Source organism: Stegostoma tigrinum, chromosome 3 (assembly GCF_030684315.1).
Source record: "Stegostoma tigrinum isolate sSteTig4 chromosome 3, sSteTig4.hap1, whole genome shotgun sequence".
In the NCBI taxonomy this organism is placed as follows: Eukaryota; Metazoa; Chordata; class Chondrichthyes; order Orectolobiformes; family Stegostomatidae; genus Stegostoma; species Stegostoma tigrinum.
The window spans coordinates 130530131-130552943 of record NC_081356.1 but is presented as its reverse complement, the minus strand read 5'-3'; the positions used below and the strand labels follow the sequence as shown (position 1 = coordinate 130552943).

Below are 22813 nucleotides of genomic sequence, written 5' to 3'. Positions count from 1 at the left end.
ACTCATATTTTAATTCATTAGCAGGATGAAGGTGTTGCTGGCTAAATCAGCATTGATTGTCCATCCCTGATTGCCCAGAGAGCAGTTGAGAGTCAACATTATTGTCAGTCTAGAATCAGGTGTAGGCCAGACCAGGAAAGGATAGCAGAGATAATGGGAACTGCAGATGCTGGAGAATCCAAGATAACAAAGTGTGAAGCTGGATGAACACAGCAGGCCAAGCGGTATCTCAGGAGCACAAAAGCTGACGTTTCGGGCCTAGACCCTTCATCAGACAACTCTCTGATGAAGGGTCTAGGCCCAAAACATCAGCTTTTGTGCCCCTGAGATGCTGCTTGGCCTGCTGTGTTCGTCCAGCTACATAGTTTGTTATCCAGGAAAGGGTAGCAGTTTTCTTCCCTAAGGGACTTTAGTCAACCAGATGGGTTTTTCTGACAATTGGCAATGGTTTCATGGTCATCATTAGACTCTTAATCCCAGATTTATTTCAGTGAATTAGAATTACACTCTGTCATGCCAGGATTCAAACCCAAAATGTTGACTTTTAATGTTGACTGAAAAAGGGTTAGTTCAAAAAAGAGCCACTGGACCTGAAACGTTAACTCTCCTTTCTCTCCAAAGATGCTGCCAGACCTGGATTTTTCCAGCAATATCTGATTTTGTTGTCCATGTTGATTGAGATCAGATCAGACTGTACAAAGCAATCCAAGTGTGTTCTCTCAACCATACTTGGATAATTTCAGCACACTTTAATTAGCTGTACATGCTAACCATCTTCCAGTAAAGGCTGAAGTATTATTTTCATTTCTAATTGCTTTGTTTCAGCTTAGGTTAACTTCACCATTCTATACAAGAAAACCAAAATCCCTTTGCCTACTGATGTTTAGTGGCTTCTCATCTTCATAAACTCAAGCAGTGTGGATAATTATACACTTCCTCACAGATGCTCCATTTCCCCACTCTGTGCTCACATTGAGTTAACCTGACTATATCCCTCTGCAGTGTCTTTGCTTCTTCCTCTGGCTTTCTCACTGATATTTGTATCATCAGTACATTTGATAAATTACATTTGCTCCATTGCCCAAGTCATCCATACAGATGGTAATTAGCTGAAGCCCAAGCACTTCTCTTTATAACTTACCAATCTTAAAATGCACCTTTTATTCCAAATATATTTTTATGTCCAATGATTTTCGATCCAAGTTGATAGATTAACCTCAATGCACTGAGCCTCAATATTGTGTGGTAACCTTTTGAGTGGTAGCTGATTTTTTCCTTTGCTGTTTAGTGGGTTTCAGATTTGTCAAAGGTGTGTTGTTGGAAAAATTATCTTGTCTCAACCTTAATCATATTATGACTTGTCAGCACAACAAAGCCCTGTTGCTACATCCATAATAGATTCGAACATTTTATGTGCTGCTGATTTCAAGCTAACTGGTCAAATTACCTTTGTTTTTCTGTCACCATTTTTGCATCATGGGGCCACATTTCCTATTTTCCAAGTTATGGGGGCCAAGCTAGAATAAAATGAATTTTGGAAAATCAGCACGTATACTTGGCTTGCATTCTGAGGTTTCAGAGCTTTGAGATCCTATGCTGGGGACGGGTGTGTGGTGGGGCACTTGTTGACTGTTAGTCGCATTAAAAAATTTTCTGCTCTAATATTTAGTTGTATAGCCCATTGGTTCATTATTAACTTGGCTATTAACTAGTTCCTAAGTAAGAATGCAGTATTTCCAGCAAAAGCCAGCAACCAATTTAACTTGAGTTTGGTAGTTAAAGAAGGAGCACTGACTAAGTCATCTGCTGCTCCATGAAATGCACCATGTGGACTTTATTGACACCGCCACCCCCTCCACAGGCATGCCCGCCAACAGAAGTGCTGGCAGCTTTGATATCATTCTCATAGCCAAAGCGTAGGGCCTGCAACAACGTGACTCCCTTTAAATCCCACACAGGGTTTTTGGCCAAGGTTGTGATTTAATCTTTGAAGTTCAAAACTATTTGGAATACAAAGCCACGTTCAGTGATCTTTGTGCATTGCTGCATTTGTTTGGTGTTTTCTAAAATTATTTAATGTCACTGAATCAATGTTTTTCTGCTTTTCTGTGCAACAAATCTAAAGAACCAGGACTTCTTACTGCATATGCCAATGGCTAATAATGGAGCACCCCAGGACTCAATAGGTGGAAGACTGGCAGTCGGAACACAGTCTGTACCTGGTACGGATGTCAATACGACCGCAGCTTCAGAAATAGCTTGCAACTGTGAGGCATGCAATGAACGCAGGTAAGAGTTTCTTAGAATTCTAAACATACACTACCCCACTCCCACACCTATCAAGAAACCTGCTCTTGCTCCTGTAATTCTTACCGAGTGAAGTCTAGCCATTTGAGCAAACTACTGAAAGACAGCAGTTTGCAAGAAATGGTCTCCTTACAAGCAAACTTCAGAATGCAAAGAAATTAGGAAACTATAGTGACAGGAAGAAATATTTCAGAAGTTCCTCAGACTGGTGAAGCACTTCTAAAGAAAGGTCAAAGCAGAAATGTGCAGGCGCTGGAAATATAAAACAAAATAGAAAATCCTGGAAGTGGGCTAGAAATTGTACAGAAAAGCAATTAATCAGACTTGTTTCTGCTTCTGTATCTACAGATGTTGCCTAATCTGAACATTTCCATCGTTTTCTGCTTTAATTGGTGGATGCCACCATGCTTGAGGAAACCAGTTACTTTTTTTTTGTCTTCTACGTTAGCAGCTTAGCCTGAAATCGTCACAAAGTATTTCTCTCCAAATCAAATGTTACACTGCATCCTTGTGAAGTCCCATCTTTGCAGCCTTTAATAATTAAATACTACAAGTCCTTCCTATCTGTACAGCCCCAGGAATAAGCAGTTTCTGATTTGTGATTATATTCTGAAATGTGCATGTTTCCTTCACGCTCTTGTCATACTCTACCTACCACCTTATCTTCCAGATAATTTATTAGTCTTCTCATTTAGACCATAAGACATAGGAGTGGAACAAAGGCCATTCGTCCCATTAAGTCCACTCCAACATTTAAATCATGGCTGATGGGCATTTCAGCACCAGTTCCCTGCATTCTCCCCGTAGCCCTTGATTCCTTTTGAGATCAAGAATTTGTCGATCTCTGCCTTGAAGGCATCTAAGGTCCCGGCCTCCACTGCACTCTGGGGCAATAAATTCCACAAGCCCACCACACTCTGGCTGAAGAAATGTTGTCTCATTTCAGTTTTAAATTTACCCCCTCTAATTTTAAGGCTGTGCCCACGGTTCCTAGTCTCCCTGCCTAACGGAAACAACTTCCTAGCGTCCACCCCTTCTAAACCATACATTATCTTGTAAGTTTCTATTAGATCTCCCCTTGTCTCTCCAAATCTCTCATTTGTTGAATGCCTGCTGCAAGTTGAGTTAAAATTCCTCTTTGATGATCAGTGCACTGTGGTAATAGAAGAATAAATCAGTATTTTTCAGTTGATTAAATAGCTTTCACAAGCAATCCTTGAGTAATTTGCTACTTGCCATGCATTTTTGGTTTCTCTGCTACTTTTATTCTTCAGAGATTGACTGCGGGAGGAATTCAATCTTTACATAATTATAGTGATAAATTATTTCCTTAGTGTGCTGCATATCTTTGTGTAGCTCTCTAGTGTTCTGTTTGCAACTTGATTACCATGTTTAACCTGTTGTTTTCACTAATCCTTCATTTTTTTCTGCTTACATTGATTTTCTTCCCGTTTTGATTTCTCCCTCTTCACTTTGTTGAATTAGCTTATTTTTCTTTAATGAAATTGTATTAAGATAATGAAAGTCCTTAAAATTTTCAATTATAATTGAGCTAATCATTCTTTGTTAATATAATTTTATTTAAATCTAGTTTAATTTTAAATTTGCCTGAATGAAATATTATACTTCGGGCTTTTGCCCTTGCTTGTTGTATTACTTATGATTTAATTATACAATGACATGCCTCCAAACTGGTCACGCTTGGTGTATGGGGGAAGATATGTTGATGATAATGGATTAAGTGAGATTTAGATGCAAACTACTGCCAGTGGCTCATGTCATACTGCAAAAGCAGTTACGTACTGCAGTTCAGATTTATTGCCCTGTTCAAGCAGTATGAGAAGACAGCATTAGGTCTGTATTGCTACTATCTTTACGGTGATCCCATGGTTGTGTCAAACAGGGACCGCTCGGAACAGAGTCCCATCAATGATTGTAAGAACAAAAATAGGTCAGAATATTCCTTTGTTTGATAGGACAACTCGGGAATAATGGTATTCTCGCATCACAGCTGCTTTTGCCGTCTGAGGTAGAAATTATTCAAATACACTGCATCTTATAGATTATATGTATTGCAGCAGCAATATATTTAGAACATAGAACAGTACAGCACAGAACAGGCCCTTCAGCCCACGATGTTGTGCCGACCATTGATCCTCATGTATGCACCCTCAAATTTCTGTGACTATATGCATGTCCAGCAGTCTCTTAAATGACCCCAATGGCCTTGCTTCCACAACTGCTGCTGGCAACGCATTCCATGCTCTCTCAACTCTCTGTGTAAAGAACCCGCCTCTGACATCCCCTCTATACTTTCCACCAACCAGCTTAAAACTATGACCCCTCGTGCTAGCCATTTCTGCCCTGGCAAATAGTCTCTGGTTATCAACTCTATCTATGCCTCTCATTATCTTGTATACCTCAATTAGGTCCCCTCTCCTCCTCCTTTTCTCCAGTGAAAAAAGTCCAAGCTCAGTCAACCTCTCTTCATAAGAAAAGCCCTCCAGTCCAGGCAGCATCCTGGTAAACCTCCTCTGAACCCTCTCCAAAGCATCCACATCTTTCCTATAATAGGGCGACCAAAACTGGACGCAGTATTCCAAGTGCGGTCTAACCAAAGTTTTATAGAGCTGCAACAAGATCTCACGACTCTTAAACTCAATCCCCCTGTTAATGAAAGCCAAAACACCATATGCTTTCTTAACAACCCTGTCCACTTGGGTGGCCATTTTAAGGGATCTATGTATCTGCACACCAAGACCCCTCTGTTCCTCCACACTGCCAAGAATCCTATCCTTAATCCTGTACTCAGCTTTCAAATTCGACCTTCCAAAATGCATCGCCTTGCATTTATCCAGGTTGAACTCCCTCTGCCGCCTCTCAGCCCATCTCTGCATCCTGTCAATGTCCCGCTGCAGCCTACAACAGCCCTCTATACTGTCAACGACACCTCCAACCTTTGTGTCGTCTGCAAACTTGCTGTGCCATCCTTCAATTCCCTCATCCAAGTCATTAATAAAAATTACAAACAATAAGAGGCCCAAGGACACAGCCCTGTGGAACACCACTCACCACTGACTTCCAAGCAGAATATTTTCCTTCTACGACCACTCACTGCCTTCTGTTGGCCAGCCAATTCTGTATTCAAACAGCTAAGTTCCCCTGTACCCCATTCCTCCTGACGTTCTGAATGAGCCTACCATGGGGAACCTTTATCAAATGCCTTACCGAAGTCCATATACACCACATCCACAGCTCGACCCTCATCAACTTTTCTAGTCACATCCTCAAAGAACTCAGTAAGGTTTCTGAGGCATGACCTGCCCCTAACAAAGCCGTGTTGACTGCATTTGATCAAGCCATGCTCTTCCAGATGGTCATAAATCCTATCCCTCAGAATCCTTTATAACACCTTGCAGACGACAGACATGAGACTTACTGGTCTGTAATTGCCGGGGATTTCCCTATTTCCTTTCTTGAAGAGAGGAATTACATTTGCCTCTCTCCAGTCCTCGGGTACGACTCCAGTGGAGAGCGAGGATGCAAAGATCCTCGCAAGTGGCAAAGCAATTGCATTTCTCACTTCCCAAAGCAGCCGAGGACAAATCTGTTCTGGGCCTGGCGACTTGTCAATCTTAATGTTTGACAAAATTTTCAGCACATCAGCTTCCTCTGTCTCTATCCATTCCAGCATGCACACCTGCTCTTCAAAGGTTTCATTCACTACAAAGTTCGTTTCTTTTGTAAAGACAGAAGCAAAAAACTCATTAAGGGCTTCCCCTACCTCCTCAGGCTCCACACACAAGTTCCCTATGCTATCCCTGATCGGCCCTACTCTTTCTTTGACCATTCTCTTATTCCTCACATAAGTGTAAAATGCCTTTGTGTTTTCCCTGATTCCTTCTGCCAAGCCTTTCTCGTGCCCCCTCCTGGCTCTCATCAGACCATTTTTGAGCTTCTTCCTTGCCTGCGTGTAATCCTCTAGAGCTGAACTTGACCCTAGCTTCCTCCATCTTATGTAAGCTACCTTCTTCCTTTTCACAAGAAGCTCCACCACTCTCGTCATCGAATGTTCCTTTATCTTACCCCTTCTTGCCTGTCTCAGAGGGACATATTTGCTCATCACTCGCAACAACTGTTCCTTAAACATTCTCCACGTGTCTATAGTGCCCTTACCATGGAACAATTGCTCCCAGTCTATGCTTCCTAACTCATGTCTAATCGCGTCAGTTTCCTCTTCACCAATTAAATATCCTCCCATTTTGCCTAATCCCCCCCCTCCTCCATAGCTATGTAGAATGTGAGGCAGTTATGGTCACTATCACCAAAATGCTCTCCCACCACAAGATCTGATACCTGCCCCGGCTCGTTTCCGAGCACCAAGTCTAGAATGGCCTCTCCCCTCGTCGGCCTGTCAACATACTGAGTTAGGAAACCCTCCTGAACACACCTTACAAAAGCGGCTCCGTTCAAATCTTCTGCTCGAAGGAGGTTCCAATCAATGTTAGGAAAGTTAAAGTCACCCATTACAACAACCCTACTGCGTCCACACTTTTCCAAAATCTGTCGACCTATGCTTTCTTCAATCTCCCTGCTGCTATTGGAGGGCCTGTAGTAAACACCTAACGAGGTGACTACTCCGTTGCTGTTCCTAATTTCCACCCATACTGACTCAGTAGGCAGATCTTGCTCAACAATGGAAGCTTCTGTAGCTGTGATACCCTCTCTGATTAGTAGTGCTACACCCCCTCCTCTTTTTTCCCCCCCTCCCTATTCTTTTTAAATGTTCCAAACCCTGGAACATCCAGCAACCATTCCTGCCCATGAGAAACCCATGTCTCTGTTATGGCCACAACATCATAGCATCAGGTACTGATCCATGCTCTAAGTTCATCACGTTTATTCCTGATACTCCTTGCGTTAAAGCAAACACACTTTAACTGATCCCTTGGTTCCTTCCCAGGAAAATCCTTCCCACTAGCTGGTCTACCTCTTGCTCACCTGCATCAACTCTCACCTCCGGTATACAGCTCAGGTTCCCACCCCCCTGCCATACTAGTTTTAAACCCTCTCGAACTACTCGAGCACACCTTCCACCCAGGACATTGGCCCCCTTCCAGTTCAGATGCAACCCGTCCTTCTTGTACAGGTCCCACCTTCCCCAGAAGGCATCCCAATTATCTACATATCTGAAGCCCTCCCTCCTACACCAGCTGTGCCCGCTCCCTGTTCCTCGCCTCGCTATCTCGTGGCACCGGTAGTAAACTAGAGAACACTTCTCTGTTCGTCCTGCTTTGCAGCTTCCATCCTAACTCCCTGAAATCACTTTTTATATCCTCAATCCTATTTCTGGCTATATCATTAGTGCCAATATGTAACACGATTTCTGGCTGTTCGCCCTCCCCTTTTAGAACTTTATACAGCTGATCGGAGACGTCCTGGACCCTGGCACCAGGGAGGCAACATACCTTCCGGGAATCCCGATCCTGACTACAAAATCTCCTGTCGATTCCCCTAACTATCGAGTCCCCTACCACGAGTACTTTTCTATTCTGGCTCCTTCCCTTCTTTGCCACAGTGTCAGGCTCAGTGCCAGAGAACTGACTACTATGGCTTTCCTCTGGTAGGTCATCCCCCCCAGCGATATCCAAAACGGTATACTTATTGCTGAGGGGAATGCCCACAGGGGATCTCTGCACTGTCTGTCTGTCCCCTTTCCTCCCCCTAACTGTAACCCATCTATCCTTGACCTGAGCCTTAGGAGTGACCAACTCCCGATAACTCCTCTCAGTTACCCCCTCTGCCTCCCGAATGATCCGTAGTTCATCCAGCTCCAGCTCCAGCTCCATTTCCCTAACACGGTTTTCAAGGAGCTGTAGCTGGGTGCACTTCCCGCGGATGTAGCCAGCGGAGACGTGTGCCACATCTCCCAACTGCCACATTCTGCAGGAGGAGCAAGCAACTGCCCTAGCATCCATACCCCACCTATCTGAACACCCACTCAGTACTAAAGTAGAAAGCTTACTTCAAGTAATAATAACAAATTAATAACAAACTTATATTCAATAGAGAGTTTTTAGAATGAGCCTTGCCTTATTAACTAGGTTAGAGGAGGAGGGCGGGTGGGAGACACTACAGTTGTAGAGTCTCGGGTTTAGCCGCCTTTAATGATGAAACAGGTGAATATTTGAGTCAAAGAAGAACAAAGAAAATTACAGCAGAGGAGCAGGCCCTTCAGCCCTCCAAGCCTGTGCCGATCAAGATCCTCTGTCTAACCTGTCATCTATTTTCTAATGGTCTGTGTCCATTTGCTCCCTGCCCATCCATGTATCTATCCAAATATATCTTAAAAGATGCTAATGTGACTGCGTCTACCACCTCCGCTGGCAACGTGTTCCAGGCACCCACCAACCCCTGTGTAAAGAACTTTCCATGCATATCTTTCTTTCATTATGCAAGTATTGAGTTTAAAATCAAGGACAATGCTAGAACTATGTAAGACACTGCTCGGCCAACACTGGAGTTTTGTGTATGGTTCCAGTCAACACACGAAGTGCTGCAGAGAGAGTACATTACAGGTTGAAAAGCGTGTTGCTAAGTGTTGAAATTTAAAGGAGAAGAAATATTGTATAGGACCAGGTGGTTTTCCTTAGAACAGAGGAGACGGAAGAGTAACTTAACTACAATGTGCAAAATAATGAGAGGGCTTGAATAGAATGTTTTCCTTAATAGGTTTATTTTCAGAGGTTACAGATTTAAGGTGATTGGTAACAGGATTCTACCAGAAAAAGCGCTTGCACTCAGTTGGAGTAGAGGGATGGTGGGGCGCTGGGGTGGGGCGGGGGTGCAGAGTTGGCACCTGTAATTTGCTGCTTGTGACAGCATTTGAGGTTGAAACTTATTTTAAGAGGACATCGGATTGAAGCGCTGTAACCTGGAAAGTTGTGGATCAGGTTGCCAGAAAGTGGGATGGGAATGGGTGACAGACATTAAGATGGAGTTGAGGCTAGATAACAGATCACCATGAACAGTGGAACAGTCTCAAGAGGCTGAATGACCTCCTGATTCTTGTGCTTTTGTGAGCTGAATAGTGGTTAGTTCATCTATCCCTCTTCAAAGTAGTGACTTCTGCCTTGATGTATCTTGCACACTGCTTACACAGTTGAGGCCTGGGATCCTCCCTCATAAGCGTACATTGTTACATTGCACCCTCAGCGAATTGCCATTTCCTGGTCATATGCCTGTTTTTAATGCAAGGTTGAAAGATTTATTCTTCATCTTAGGTACCTATAAAATAGTAATAAATGATTATGGTATACCTTGGAGAACGTTGGTGTGACAGTTAATGTGTTATAGAACACTTGTGTAGATGTGGTTATGCATGGATTTGAGTGTTTAATGTAAAAAAAACTGAGGTCATTACAAGATGATAAAATGTGAGGCTGGATGAACACAGCAGGCCAAGCAGCATCTCAGGAGCACAAAAGCTGTCGTTTCGGGCCTAGACCCTTCATCAGAGAGGGGGATGGGGGGAGGGAACTGGAATAAATAGGGAGAGAGGGGGAGGCGGACCGAAGATGGAGAGCAAAGAAGATAGGTGGAGAGGGTGTAGGTGGGGAGGTAGGGAGGGGATAGGTCAGTCCAGGGAAGACGGACAGGTCAAGGAGGTGGGATGAGGTTAGTAGGTAGCTGGGGGTGCGGCTGGGGGTGGGAGGAAGGGATGGGTGAGAGGAAGAACCGGTTAGGGAGGCAGAGACAGGTTGGACTGGTTTTGGGATGCAGTGGGTGGGGGGGAAGAGCTGGGCTGGTTGTGTGGTGCAGTGGGGGGAGGGGATGAACTGGGCTGGTTTAGGGATGCAGTGGGGGAAGGGGAGATTTTGAAACTGGTGAAGTCCACATTGATACCATATGGCTGCAGGGTTCCCAGGCGGAATATGAGTTGCTGTTCCTGCAACCTTCGGGTGGCATCATTGTGGCAGTGCAGGAGGCCCATGATGGACATGTCATCAAGAGAATGGGAGGGGGAGTGGAAATGGTTTGCGACTGGGAGGTGCAGTTGTTTGTTGCGAACTGAGCGGAGGTGTTCTGCAAAGCGGTCCCCAAGCCTCCGCTTGGTTTCCCCAATGTAGAGAAAGCCGCACCGGGTACAGTGGATGCAGTATACCACATTGGCAGATGTGCAGGTGAACCTCTGCTTAATGTGGAATGTCATCTTGGGGCCTGGGATGGGGGTGAGGGAGGAGGTGTGGGGACAAGTGTAGCATTTCCTGCGGTTGCAGGGGAAGGTATCTCTGAGGTCATTACAGGTTAGTGCACTGGAACGAAGATTTTCTAATATTTCACAAACAACAGTGATCGTGACAATGATATTGGTACACCTTGATTAAGTTAAGGTAGTGAGGAACCATAATGTAACTCGAGGTTGAAATAGCACTTTTAGCCCAGTAGTTTCTGTTAGTAGCCACATTCCGTTGTATTATAATTCTGCTTGGAAGTATTGTTTTTGCCCTCCTTTCCTTCCTTCCCAATTTGTTACTCCACTTCATGTTAACAGTGGTGGCATTTTTAAAAATCAATTCAACATTTGTAATTTCCCGTCTTCACTGCCAAATGTGTGAGGCAATTTGCCAAATTGTATGTAATCAGGCAGCAGTGCTTATTTGAATACAAGGCATTTTTTCTTAAGCCTCTTGAATTCTTAATTGCCCATGAATACAGCAGAACCAATTCCTTTGTCATCAATCTGAGTTACAATGGGTGTTAATCTGCCCTGTTGAACTGGAACATTGAATTTGAATCTGAACTTTGCTAAGTTGAATAATTGTCAGGCTAATAGTTGCCAATTTAAATAATAGAAATGCATGTGCTTGTTTGTCAGTTGAGGATAGGTCGGACTTCAGTGATTTCCGTGAAATAATTTGGTGAGAATTTTGTTTAAACTTGCATGCGGCGCATGAATGTTTATGTGAGGTACTTCTGAGTCCCAGTGGTCCTGTTAATTACACTGGGGGAAAAATAAAGATCATTGCTGGCATAGGGATGATGAATGGGGAAATTGGATATATCTTTTCATTTTCACTGCAAGAACAAGTAATAATTTAGTTACTTTTGAAATTACTGTATCTGATTCAGTGACTGCATTTTGTTATGACAGGAAATAAAAAGCAGGAGTATGCATTCAGCTCTTTAAACCTTAAGACCAAATGTGTGTTTTAGTTTCATTTACCTGTTTTGGGTTCTGTAGCCTTTAATATCATCAACTCATAAAAATGTGATCCCAATCTTGATATTTCTACTGTCACGTTGTGTCAGTAACATTTGGGAGGAACAATGGGAACTGCAGATGCTGGAGAATCCAAGATAACAAAGTCTGAAGCTGGATGAACACAGGCCAAGCAGCATCTCAGGACCACAAAAGCTGACGTTTCAGGCCTGTTCTGATGATGGGTCTAGGCCCGAAATGTCAGCTTTTGTGCTCCCTGAGATGCTGCTTGGCCTGCTGTGTTCATCCAGCTTCACATTTTGTTATCTTACATTTGGGAGCAATGTGTTTTCAATGTCCACTACTCTTCATGTGACATGCTTCTGACGTTGCTTCTAAGCTGCCTGGCTGCAATTTAAAAGGCATACCAATTTTGTGTAAGATCCTCCTATGGGATGAAATAGTCGCTACATACCTTAATAAATCTTTGTAAACACTTCAAGAAGATTACCCTTAATTTTCTACTTCCAGTGTTCGGATCTGATTGGAATTTAATCTTTTCAGCTTCTGTATCATTCTTTTAACCCATACTTCAGCCCTTCCAAAGCCAGAAGTGTCAGTTTACATAACCCAGCAGCACCTGAGGTTAGAAGTCAGGGAGGGGGGCAAAGAATGACAGGAGAGTGAAAATGACATTTAGATGCTGAAGCGGCTTATTTGTACTTGACTATTGATCTCCGTCTTGCTTCTCAGTACCTTGAAGATACAGAGAAAGTGTAATCCGCATGTGGGGTCATTTCAAGTAAGTGGTTGCTTAAAGTTGTGCATCTTTGGTCCTGGAGGATTGAGGTAATAGTTGCTGAATATTCTCTTTTGCAGAGAAATATCAGCAGAAAATGAGCGTGAATCTCAACAGCTTCAGCATTATTGGTCTGAGGTACGATACATGGTTCGGTGTATTTATCGCCAAGCTGGGACACCGTTAGCTGATGATCAGGATCAATCGTTGGTGCCAGATAAGGAGGGAATGAAAGAACTGGTAGACAGGTATGTGACAAACTTACGAAAATATTTTGTGGTTGCATGAAAAAACTTTACAAATCCATTTTCTCATTGGATGCTTTATCCATCCAAGGAGCAGCCGTGGGATTTAATTCCATCGGAGATTATTCTGTGCAAAAGACACATTGGGATGCTAAATTTGTCAGTGTGCATCTTTAAAATGTGCCATTTTTCCTTGAATATTAACTAAGGATTGTCAAGTCACCTTATAAAGGTTATAAGGCAGAGCCATGTTCTTTTGCTGTTCAATGTCTTCTATTTTATGAAACCTCATTTAATGATCAAGTTAGGTACACTTGTTGAAAATATTGAAGATCTTAATAAAACAGGCTAGTGAGATAGTTAATTAACTGGTATTACTTTTGCAAAACTGCCTTTGATTTTAGCAAGGATCCTATTAAATTAGAAAGTAACCAATGTGAATCCTTCATTTGAGAACGAAAACTGAAAACTTCAGACCAGTTAGCCTAGCATCTGTTAGAAGCTATTATTAAAGAAGTTATAGCAAAGCACTTAGGTAAAGTTCACGATAATTGGGTACAATCAGTATGATTTTGTGAATGCGAAACAGTGGTTAACAAATGTGTTTCACACATTTGGAGGAAGTAACCACTGCTGTGGATAAAGGGAAATCAGTGGATACTCTTCATTTGATAAAGTGCCACATCAAAAGTTAAGCAAAAAATAAAAGCTTGTGGTGTAAGGATGAGTGAATGTGCACAGAAGATGAGCTGACTAATGGATAGAAGAGAGTGGTCTTGAAGAGTAGCCTTTTTCAGGTTTGCAAGATGTAATCGGTGGTGTTCTGCAGGGATCAGTGCTGGGATCTCAACTGTTTATATAATTTATACGATTGACTTGGATGAAAGGACACAGTACGGTTAGCAAATTTACTGAGGAGGCAATGCTAAGTAGATGGATACGAGGCTGCAAAAAGGCATAGGTGGGTTGAACATCTGAAATAGGATCGGAAGCAGACCATTCGGACCCTCGAGCCTGCTCTGCCATTCAACAAGATCATGGGTGCTGTGTTTTGAATTCCATACTCTCACCCATCCCCAATCACCTTTCATTGTCCTGCCTAACGAGGATCTGTCCACTTCAACCTTAAAAATATATTCCATGATCCTGCCTCCAGCACCTTCTGCAGGGAAGAGTTCCAGAGCTGCACAATCCTTTGAGAGGTAAAAGAAAGATCTGAGTTAAAAGGGAGTGACCCAGAATCCTCAGGTTCTGGGCTGACCCAGTAGAGAGAATATCCTTTTCATGTCATTCTGGATCTCATACGCTCGAACTAAGTCATGTCATGATCTTCTAGACTCCAGTCCAAACAAGGCATCCAGTTTAACCTTACCTCCTAACAACCTGCTCATTGCAGTTATAGATCTCATAAACCACCTCAGTACCACCTCCAGTGTATTGTACGTCCTTCCTTAAATAAGGAGACCAAAACTGCACAAGAAGTTTTTTGATGAAGGGTGTAGGCCCGAATTGTCAGCTTTTGTACTTCTAAGATGCTGCTTGGCCTGCTGTGTTCATCCAGCTCCACACTTTGTTATCTCTGCACAAGAATTTCACCTGGTCCCACCAGTGCCCTGTATAATGAAGCGTAACATCCTTACTTGTATTTTCAGGTCCTTTCGTAGTAAAGGAGAGCATTCATGTAATCATCTTGATTGCTCGTTGATCTACATACTAACGTCTTGCAACTCACGCACCAGAAAACCTAAATATCTCAGCACCTTGGAATTCTACATTCATTCTCCATTTAATTCATTCTTTGCTTTTTTAATTGCTGCCCAATCTTCATATTTTCCCACCTACTCCGTCTGACAGCCTTATTGTCCACTCTTAACCGATCTATATTTGTCTACAGCTTCCCTGTGTCTTCCTTACAGTATACACTCCTTTCTGTGTTGCTGTTGTCGGTGAATTTACCGATCATGCTTTTCCTCCCCTCATGTAAGTTATTGACGTAACTGGTATAAAGATGAGGGCCAGCTCAGACTCCTTTGGGACACCACTCACTTTCTCCTACCTATCATAGCAATCATACCTATAGTTTTGTGCCAACCTGTCAGTCAACTTTTCATGTAAATATGGTACCTGTACACCATGAGCTTTTATTGCCACAAAACCTTTCATGTGGAATGTTGTGAAATGTCTTCTGGAAATCCATCTATCGTACATCTGCAAGTTCCTGTTTATCTAGTTGGCAACAAAACTATGAAAGAACATAATCTGTGAATAAGTGAAACTGAAATGGTCAATTTTGGCAGATAGAATTTTAAAAAAAGCATATGATCTTAAAGTTAAGAGGTTGCAGAACTCCTGGATGCAGTGGAATCCTGCATCCTACCAGTGTTAGTTTCCTTATTTAAGCAAGGTGTAAATTCTTTGAGAAACAATTCAGTCAAGGTTTATCAGACTCATTCCTGGAATCAGAGGGTTGCCTTATGAAGAAAAGGCAGAATAGGCTTTGTATCCATTAGAGTTGAGAGGAATAAGCAGTGACTTGATTGAACATAGAAGGTTAGGGTGCATCTTGACATGGTTGGTACGGAAAGGATATCTGCTTTTAGAAGAGAATCAAGAAGTAGGAGCCGCTGTTCTAAAATTAGAGCTGATCCATCCAAGACAGAATTATTTTGAGGTTTGTGAGACTTTGAAATTCATCCTGTTAAGGTAGTGGAAGCCAAGGCCTTGAATAATTTTGTCCTGTGTTCACGTGGAAGTTGACAAGGTCAGAAATCACACGACACTAGGTTGTAGTTGCAACAGCTTTATTTGAAAACACAAGCTTTCAGTGCCACAGTCGTCCTTCAGGCTCTGAAAGCTTGTGGTCTGCAACCTGGTGTCGTGTAATTTCTGATCTTGTCCACTCCAGCCCAACACTGGCACCTCCATGTTTGGAAGTTATTAAATTTTGTGGCAATTTTTGTGCAATTTGCATGATTTTGGATTTCTGTTCCTGCTGTTCTCCACTCAAATGGCTAACTCTATTAAACTTTGTTTATCACACCGTTTCATCATCATAGATAATTACGTTAAATGATATAAATCACCATACAAAATAAAATTATGCATAACATAAAAGGCACCTCGTGTTAGAAGTCTCTGATGAACCAAAACTTTAACTCTCACATATAGTAGATGAGATGCACTGTTTCGAGACTTGCACTCTACTCCCTCACTTCCTAATGTTTGAATGTCTCCTGGGGTAGGCTTATTTTTATTGAGGTATAATTTTGTTTTAAATGTGAAAAACTGAGACTTGTGAAAGATGGATAATGTGCTGTCCATTTTTTTTGTTGTTTCCTTTGCCTTAGGTTATGTGAACGGGACCCATACCAACTATACCAACGCCTAGAGCAGCAGGCCAGGGAGTATGTTTTGGAAATGAAAGTACGCTTGCTCAGACATCTGTCACTTGGGTCCAAGGTCACAACTGTGGCACAGGGCCCACCACAGGCTCATCAGTTCATCTCACTCTTATTGGAGGAATACAGTGCACTCTGTCAAGCTGCTCGCACAATCAGCACTTTCCTCATTACACTGGTAAGTTGCAAGAACAAGTTAATGCCATAACACTTTGTACCAATTTATCAGGCCTACTATCCACATCTTGTGATGGTCAGAACAGTATCACAAAATGTGTAAAGACCTTCAAACATTCCAGAACCAGTCCAAAGACATTGATCTCTTAAAAAAAACTGTTGACACTCGAATGTTCAGCCACTGTTGCATGTCGTCTTTTAGGACTGAGCTGAAATTGCAGCATTTGCAAAGTAAGGATTGTTGTTCATGACCAAAACATGGTGAGTGACTGCAGCAAACCTGACGTAGATTAAGAAATTGGGCATAAATGTTAGATGAAATTTAATTTCAGAAGGAAGTTCAAGGTGTGAAACTTAAAATGGTAAAGCAATAAATAGGTTTAAGAGGAGCAAGACTTGTTTACAAGGATAGACAAAGGGAGAATTTTGGACACAACAGTAAAACAATAAGAGACTGCTGAACAGCACTCCATTAATGTGCTGCAGTAACAATATTTTATCCAGTTTTGCGTGTTGTTTTCGGAGAGCTTTTAAGGACACACAAGAATTTCACTGAGATCATACCAGTGATAAGATTTACTTATGAAACTTGAGCAATTGGAACCTCTTTCACCTGAATAGAAACATTTTAAGAGGACGTCAAATATGAGGGACCCAGAATTATCAAGGGCTTTAATCAACATGTTTGGGGAGGTGGGGGGGTGGTGTTAACCATTTCTGCACAAGAATTGGTTAACAAAAGAGATTGTTGAATTCTTTTGAGCTGAAAGTTGCAAAGGTATTGAATTTTTCTTGCGTTTTTTTTCACTTTTTCTCCATTCTGAATTTATTTCATATTTTTGGCTCGTGAGCTTACGGATCGGGGTAGGTTACTCAGCCTTTGAGCCTGCTCTGCCATACAGTTAGATAATGGCTGACCTGACTACTCTACTCTCCCACCCATTCCAAATTACCTTTCACCCTATGCTTATCAGGAATCTATCTACGTCTGTCTAAAATAATCGATGACTCAGCTTCCACTTCTTTGATCCTCCTGCAGAATACAAGGTGATCATCTTTTTGATGCATATTTCTGTCATTTATCCTGTTTTTACCCAGTTTATTTGACTGCTTCATTTTTTTTGCATCGTTTGGATCTGCTTCTTTTGTTGGTCAGATTTTAACTTTGTCTGATCTCTCATTTCATATAAAAATTTAATGGTGTGGTTGTTGATTTGCTCACTGAGCTGGCTTGTTTTTGTTCAGACGTTTCGTCACCATGCTAGGTGACCTCATCAGTGGGGCCTCCAATGAAGCGATGTTATTCTACTCCTTTTGGCATTTGTATTGCCCAGTTCATCGTGGGGAGTGCTGTCATTTCCAGTTTTGATCTGCATGGGGTCATGTATGGGGTCCAGTTCTTTACGTTTGTTGATTACGGGTGGAGAACCATGCCTCAAGGAATTCCCAAGAGTGTCTGTTTGGAATGGGCTGCTGATGTCACTTTGTCACAGCTAAATTGATGGCCTTCATTGTCTGAGTGCACTGATATTAAGGAAAGTTCGAACTCTCAAAAACTCTCACCAGATCAAAACCGGAAATGACAGCACTCCCCATGATGGACTGGGCATACAAATTCCAAAAGGAGTAGAATAACATCGCTTCATTGGAGGCCCCACTGATGTCACCTAGCACGATGACGAAACGTCTGAACAAAAACGAGCTAGCTCGGTGAGCAAGTCAACAACCTCATCCACACCACAGATCTTCGCTAATACTTCAAATTTAATGGTGTACATGTCATGGAAAGAGACTGTTTGGCTCATCGAATCTGCATCAATAAATATCTTTCCTGGTTCCCTACCCCTCTCAACTTAATTATGACAATGGTTGGAACTCAACTGCTTTCGTTGTTGAATGTAGCAGCATTCTCCTGGAAGTGTGTAGCAAAAAAAACAGAACCTTTGGTACAATTCGCCCATGCTGACCAGATATTCTAAATTAATCTAGTCTCATTAGCTGGCATTTGACCCATATCCCTCTAAACCCTTCTAGTTCTTATACCCATCCAGATGCCTTTTACATGTTGTAATTCTACCAGCTGCCTCCACTTCCTCTGGCAGCTCATTCCATACACACACCACCCACTCTGAAAACATTGCCCCATCAGTCCCTTTTATATCTTCTCCCCTCTCAGCTTAAACCCATGCCCTCCAGTTCTGTGCTCCCTGACCTTGGATGTTCACCCTAACCATGCCCCTCATGGTTTTATAAACTTCTATAATGTCACCCCTCAGCCTCCAATGCTCCTGGCAGAAAATAGACCCAGCCTCTTCAACCTTTCCCTATAGCACAAACCCACCACTGGCAATATCCCTCTAAATCTTTTCTGCATCTTTTCAAATTTCACAACATCCTATCACAGAGAGACCAGAATTGAAAGCAGTATTCTAAACGTTTGGTGTTGTGTGCAAGGATAACTACCTGTCACTGTTGACAAAACCAAAGATCTGATTATTGAATTAAGGAAGAAATGAGGTCACGAACCCATTTACATCAATGGAACAGAGATTGAACGTGTCAAGTTCCTAGGAATGACAGTAATCAACAACCTGTCCTGGATCTCCTGCATAAATGTGACGATCAGGAAGACACAACAATGCCTCCTCTTCCTCCGGCAGCTTAGCAAATTCAGCATGTCCGTAAGGACCCTCACCAACTTTTACAGATAAGCCATGGAAAGCATACTATCTGGATGCATAACAGCCTGCCATGGCAATTACTCTTCCTAGGGCCATAAGAAAATGTGGAAAGTTGTAAACATAGTCCAAACCATCTCAGAAGTCGACTTTCCATCCATAGACTACATTTACACTTCTTGTTGCCCTGGAAAGGCTGTCGATATCAACAAAAATCCCTCCCACCTCGGTAACGCGCCTGACTAAGTGACATCTTCTGTCAGGCAGAAGATACAGAAGCTTGAACACATGCACCAACAGATTCAAGAACAGCATTTTCCCTGCCACTATTAGTATGATGGATGGATTCTCTAACTTCAAATAATGTTGACATTGTTAATGTTAATTCTGTTTCGCACACTTACTGTGCAGTGCAACCTGTATGCCTCACTCCGTGTAAGCACCCTGTGATCTGTATGTCCTTGCTTGTAATGATCTGCCTGTATTTTTTTTATTGTACTTGGGTACACGTGACTACAATAAATCAGATCGCAAGAACAGCAGATTCTGAAGTCAGATAATGCAGTCCAGAGCTGGAGGAACGCAGCTGGCCCGGCAGCATCAGAGGACCAGGAAAGTTGACGTTTTGGGTCTGAAGAAGGGTCCTGACCCGAAGCGTCAACTTCCCTGCTCTGATGCCTGACCTGCTGTGTTCCTTTAGCTCCGCACTGTTGAATCAAAACCAATGTCCTATACAGTCACAGCATGACTGACCAACTCCTATATTTAATTCAATCCAATGCCAATAAAGACCTGTCCTTATTTAGATTTAAGACCCTCATTTCAGTGTGGATTAAATCTTTTTTCAAACTTAATAAAAAATTCTCCCGTACTATGGTCATTCTTTGCTAAAGATTCTTCTTCAGCAGGCTTATTAGTTAGTCTAAAATAAGGCTAAGAACTGTAGGTATTGGAGATCTAAAACAGCAATGGTACTGGAGAAGCTCAGCAGGTCTGGCAGTATCTTTGAGTCCACCTACTGACAAAGGCTCACTGAACTCGAAATATTAACTCTGTTTTTCCTCTTGGTAGATGCTGCCAGACCTGAAGAATTTCTCAATCACTTTGCCCTTATTAATGATAAACAGCTCATTAATTAGTACTGGATATGAAAAGGATTTGTTGCAATGATAATGTCACTAGACCAGTGATCTAGAGGCCCAGGATTACGATCTGGGAGCATGGCTTCAAGTCCCATCAAATCTGGCCTGAACAGTTGTTTTGGGAGACTTGGGCAAAGCCCAGAAATGAGATGTCTGTCCCAGTGGAGTTTGAATCTGTTACTGCATTAATGGACTCTGATTACTGTCAGTTATTGGCTTGATTGCTGCAGGGAGCCAGTATTAGCATCAGCTAGTCAATTAATGATCTAAGAGCTAGGAGAATCAGTAGGCCATTCAGTTCCGTGAGCCTGCATCACCATTCAGTGCACTCATGGCTGATCATCTCTGTCTGGACTGCAGTTTCCTGCCCACCTGTCTGCCTGTAAAATTTGCTTAAAAACATAAGAGGTAGGTGCCCTTCGAGCCTGCGCTGCCATTCAACAATGTCGTTGCTGATCTTTTAATAGACTCAGGTCCACTGAGCCACCCACGTACCATAACCCTTAATTACTTTATTGTTCAAAAATCTATCTTTGCCTTAAACATTCAATTAGGTAGCCTCCATTTATTTTCTAGGCAAGGATTTCCATAGATTGTCAGCCCTTTGTGTGAAGACGTTGCTCCTCAATTTAGTCCTAAATCTGTTTCACCTGAAGCTATGCCTCCTAGTTCTAGTTTCACCTGTCAGTGGAAACAGCCTCCCCTTCTATCTTATCTATTCCCTTTATATTTCTGTTTCAGAAGATCCCCCCTCATTCATCTAAATTTCAATGAGTATAGTCCTAGACTATTCAATTCTCATTAGCCTAGCCCTTCAATTCCAGAATCAATCTAGTGAAATACCTCTCCAGTACTAATGCATCCTTTCTCAAGTAAGGAAACCAGAACTGTACACAGTATTCTTGGTGTGGCCTCACCAGTACTCTATACAGCTGCAGCATGACCTCCCTGATTTTCACATTCCATCCCTGTTCCAACCCATTATTACTTTAAAAGTCTGTCTATCTCCTTCTTAAATTTATTCAATATTCCAGCATCTTACTGCATGCCATCTGCAGGAATTCCACAGCTTCACAGCCCTTTGAGACAAGTAATTTCCCTTCCTCTCCATTCTAATTCTGCTACTCTTTGTCCTAAAACTATGACCTCTCATTCTAGATTATCCTTCTGATGAAACATCCTTTCTATGCCTACTTTGCCAATTCCCCTTCGTATATTATGCTTCAAGTAGATCTCCCCTCAAACTTCTAAACTGTGGGGAGTATAGGCCTAAACTGTGCAATCTTTAAAATCTATCTAGTGAACCTCCTCTGGGCTTTCTCTGATGTGGTTCATCCCTTCTCTTGTAAGGAGCAGCACTCTGGGTTTGGTCTCATTAATGTTTTGTCTAGGTGCAATAACATTTAGCTATTTTTATACTGTCTTCTTCAATAAATGCTAACATTCTACTTCACTTCCTTTGTACCTGCATATTAGTTTTTTGTAATTCATGCACAAGAACACCCAAATCTGTCTGCACCAAGGCATTTTGAAACTTCTCTCCAGTTAAATAATTTGTCTTTCTGTTCCTCTGACTAACATGGATAACCTCACACCCACACTAAACTCTGCCAGATTTTGGCACTTTCACCTAACCTATCTTTATCCATTTGTAAATTTCTTAGTTCTTTATTGCAGCTTAATTTGTGGGCAACACCAAAATAGGTAGCAATTTGGCTATCGTACCTTCATCTTCTCAACCATAAAAATAACCATTATCCCACTTTGCTTTCGGTTGATTAGCCAGTCTCTATCCAGACTAATAAATTAGCTCTATTTGTATGTGATCTTACCTTCTGTTAACCTTTCATGTGGCAACTTAGTAAATGCCTTCTGAAAATCCAGATGTCCTGCATCTGCACGATTCCCATCATCCACTTTGTTTGTTACCTCTTCAAAGACCTCAACCAATATATTAAAACACCATTTACCCTTATAGTACACTAATTCTGGGTTGTGTTTTGAACTTTCTAAATGTCCTGTTACAACTTCCTTAATAGTGGATTATAATAACTTCCCAACAACAGATGTTAAACTAATTGGTCTGTAGTTTCTTACGTTTTGCCTTTTTGAATAAGTGTTATGTTAGCATTTCTCAAATTCACTGGAACTTTTTCCACATCTAGGAAATTTTGGAATATTATAATCATTAGATCCACTATCACTTTTGCCACTTCTTTAAGACACTAGCGCACAGGCCATCAGGCCCTGTGGACTTGTCTGCCTTCAACCTCAGTACAATACATGCTGTTGTTTTGTGTTCCTCCCTTTCTATAACCTCTGCATTATCTGTTACTATTGGAATGGTACTAATATCCTCCACCGTGAAACTGAAGCAAAATATTGATTTAATGGCTCTGCCGTTCGTGCTCCCGATTATTAACTTTCCAGTCTCATTTTCCAAAAACATTCAATTCAGCCTCTCTTGCATTCTGTTTCATTACAGAAACTACTGCTATCTGTGTATTTTTTGTGCTAGTTTTCTTTGATAATTTACCCGTTTAATTTTGTTTTAGTCACCCTTTGATCTTTAAAAGCTTCCTAATTTTCCAGACTGCCACTGTTCTTTGCAATATGGTATACCTCAGTTTTTTTGCTGATGTTACCTTTTGAAGATCTCTGTAAATATCTGCTACAGTTCATCAACTGTGCTATCAGTTAGGCTTCCTGCCCGGTCCACGAGTACCAAATCTGTCTTTTTGCCTATGCGATTATCATTAACTCCTGAATGCTCAAGGGGCTGTTGACTGAAATTGGCCTACAATTGAAGTGACTACACTTCAAAAGTAGGCCATTGATTTCTGAATGCATTGGGACACCCTGAGA

General features: G+C 42.0%; 1 protein-coding gene across 2 annotated transcripts in view; it reads left to right on the top strand.

Annotated features, from left to right (window-relative positions):
- Positions 1–22813, top strand: part of fam193a (family with sequence similarity 193 member A) — a 215148-nt gene that overhangs the window by 120770 nt on the left and 71565 nt on the right. For both annotated transcript variants that reach the window (XM_048527926.2, XM_048527927.2), the window contains exons 4-6: positions 2126–2289; positions 12389–12556; positions 15901–16129. In XM_048527926.2, the coding sequence (XP_048383883.1) occupies positions 2126–2289; positions 12389–12556; positions 15901–16129 (561 nt within the window). The remainder of the gene's footprint in view (positions 1–2125; positions 2290–12388; positions 12557–15900; positions 16130–22813) is intronic.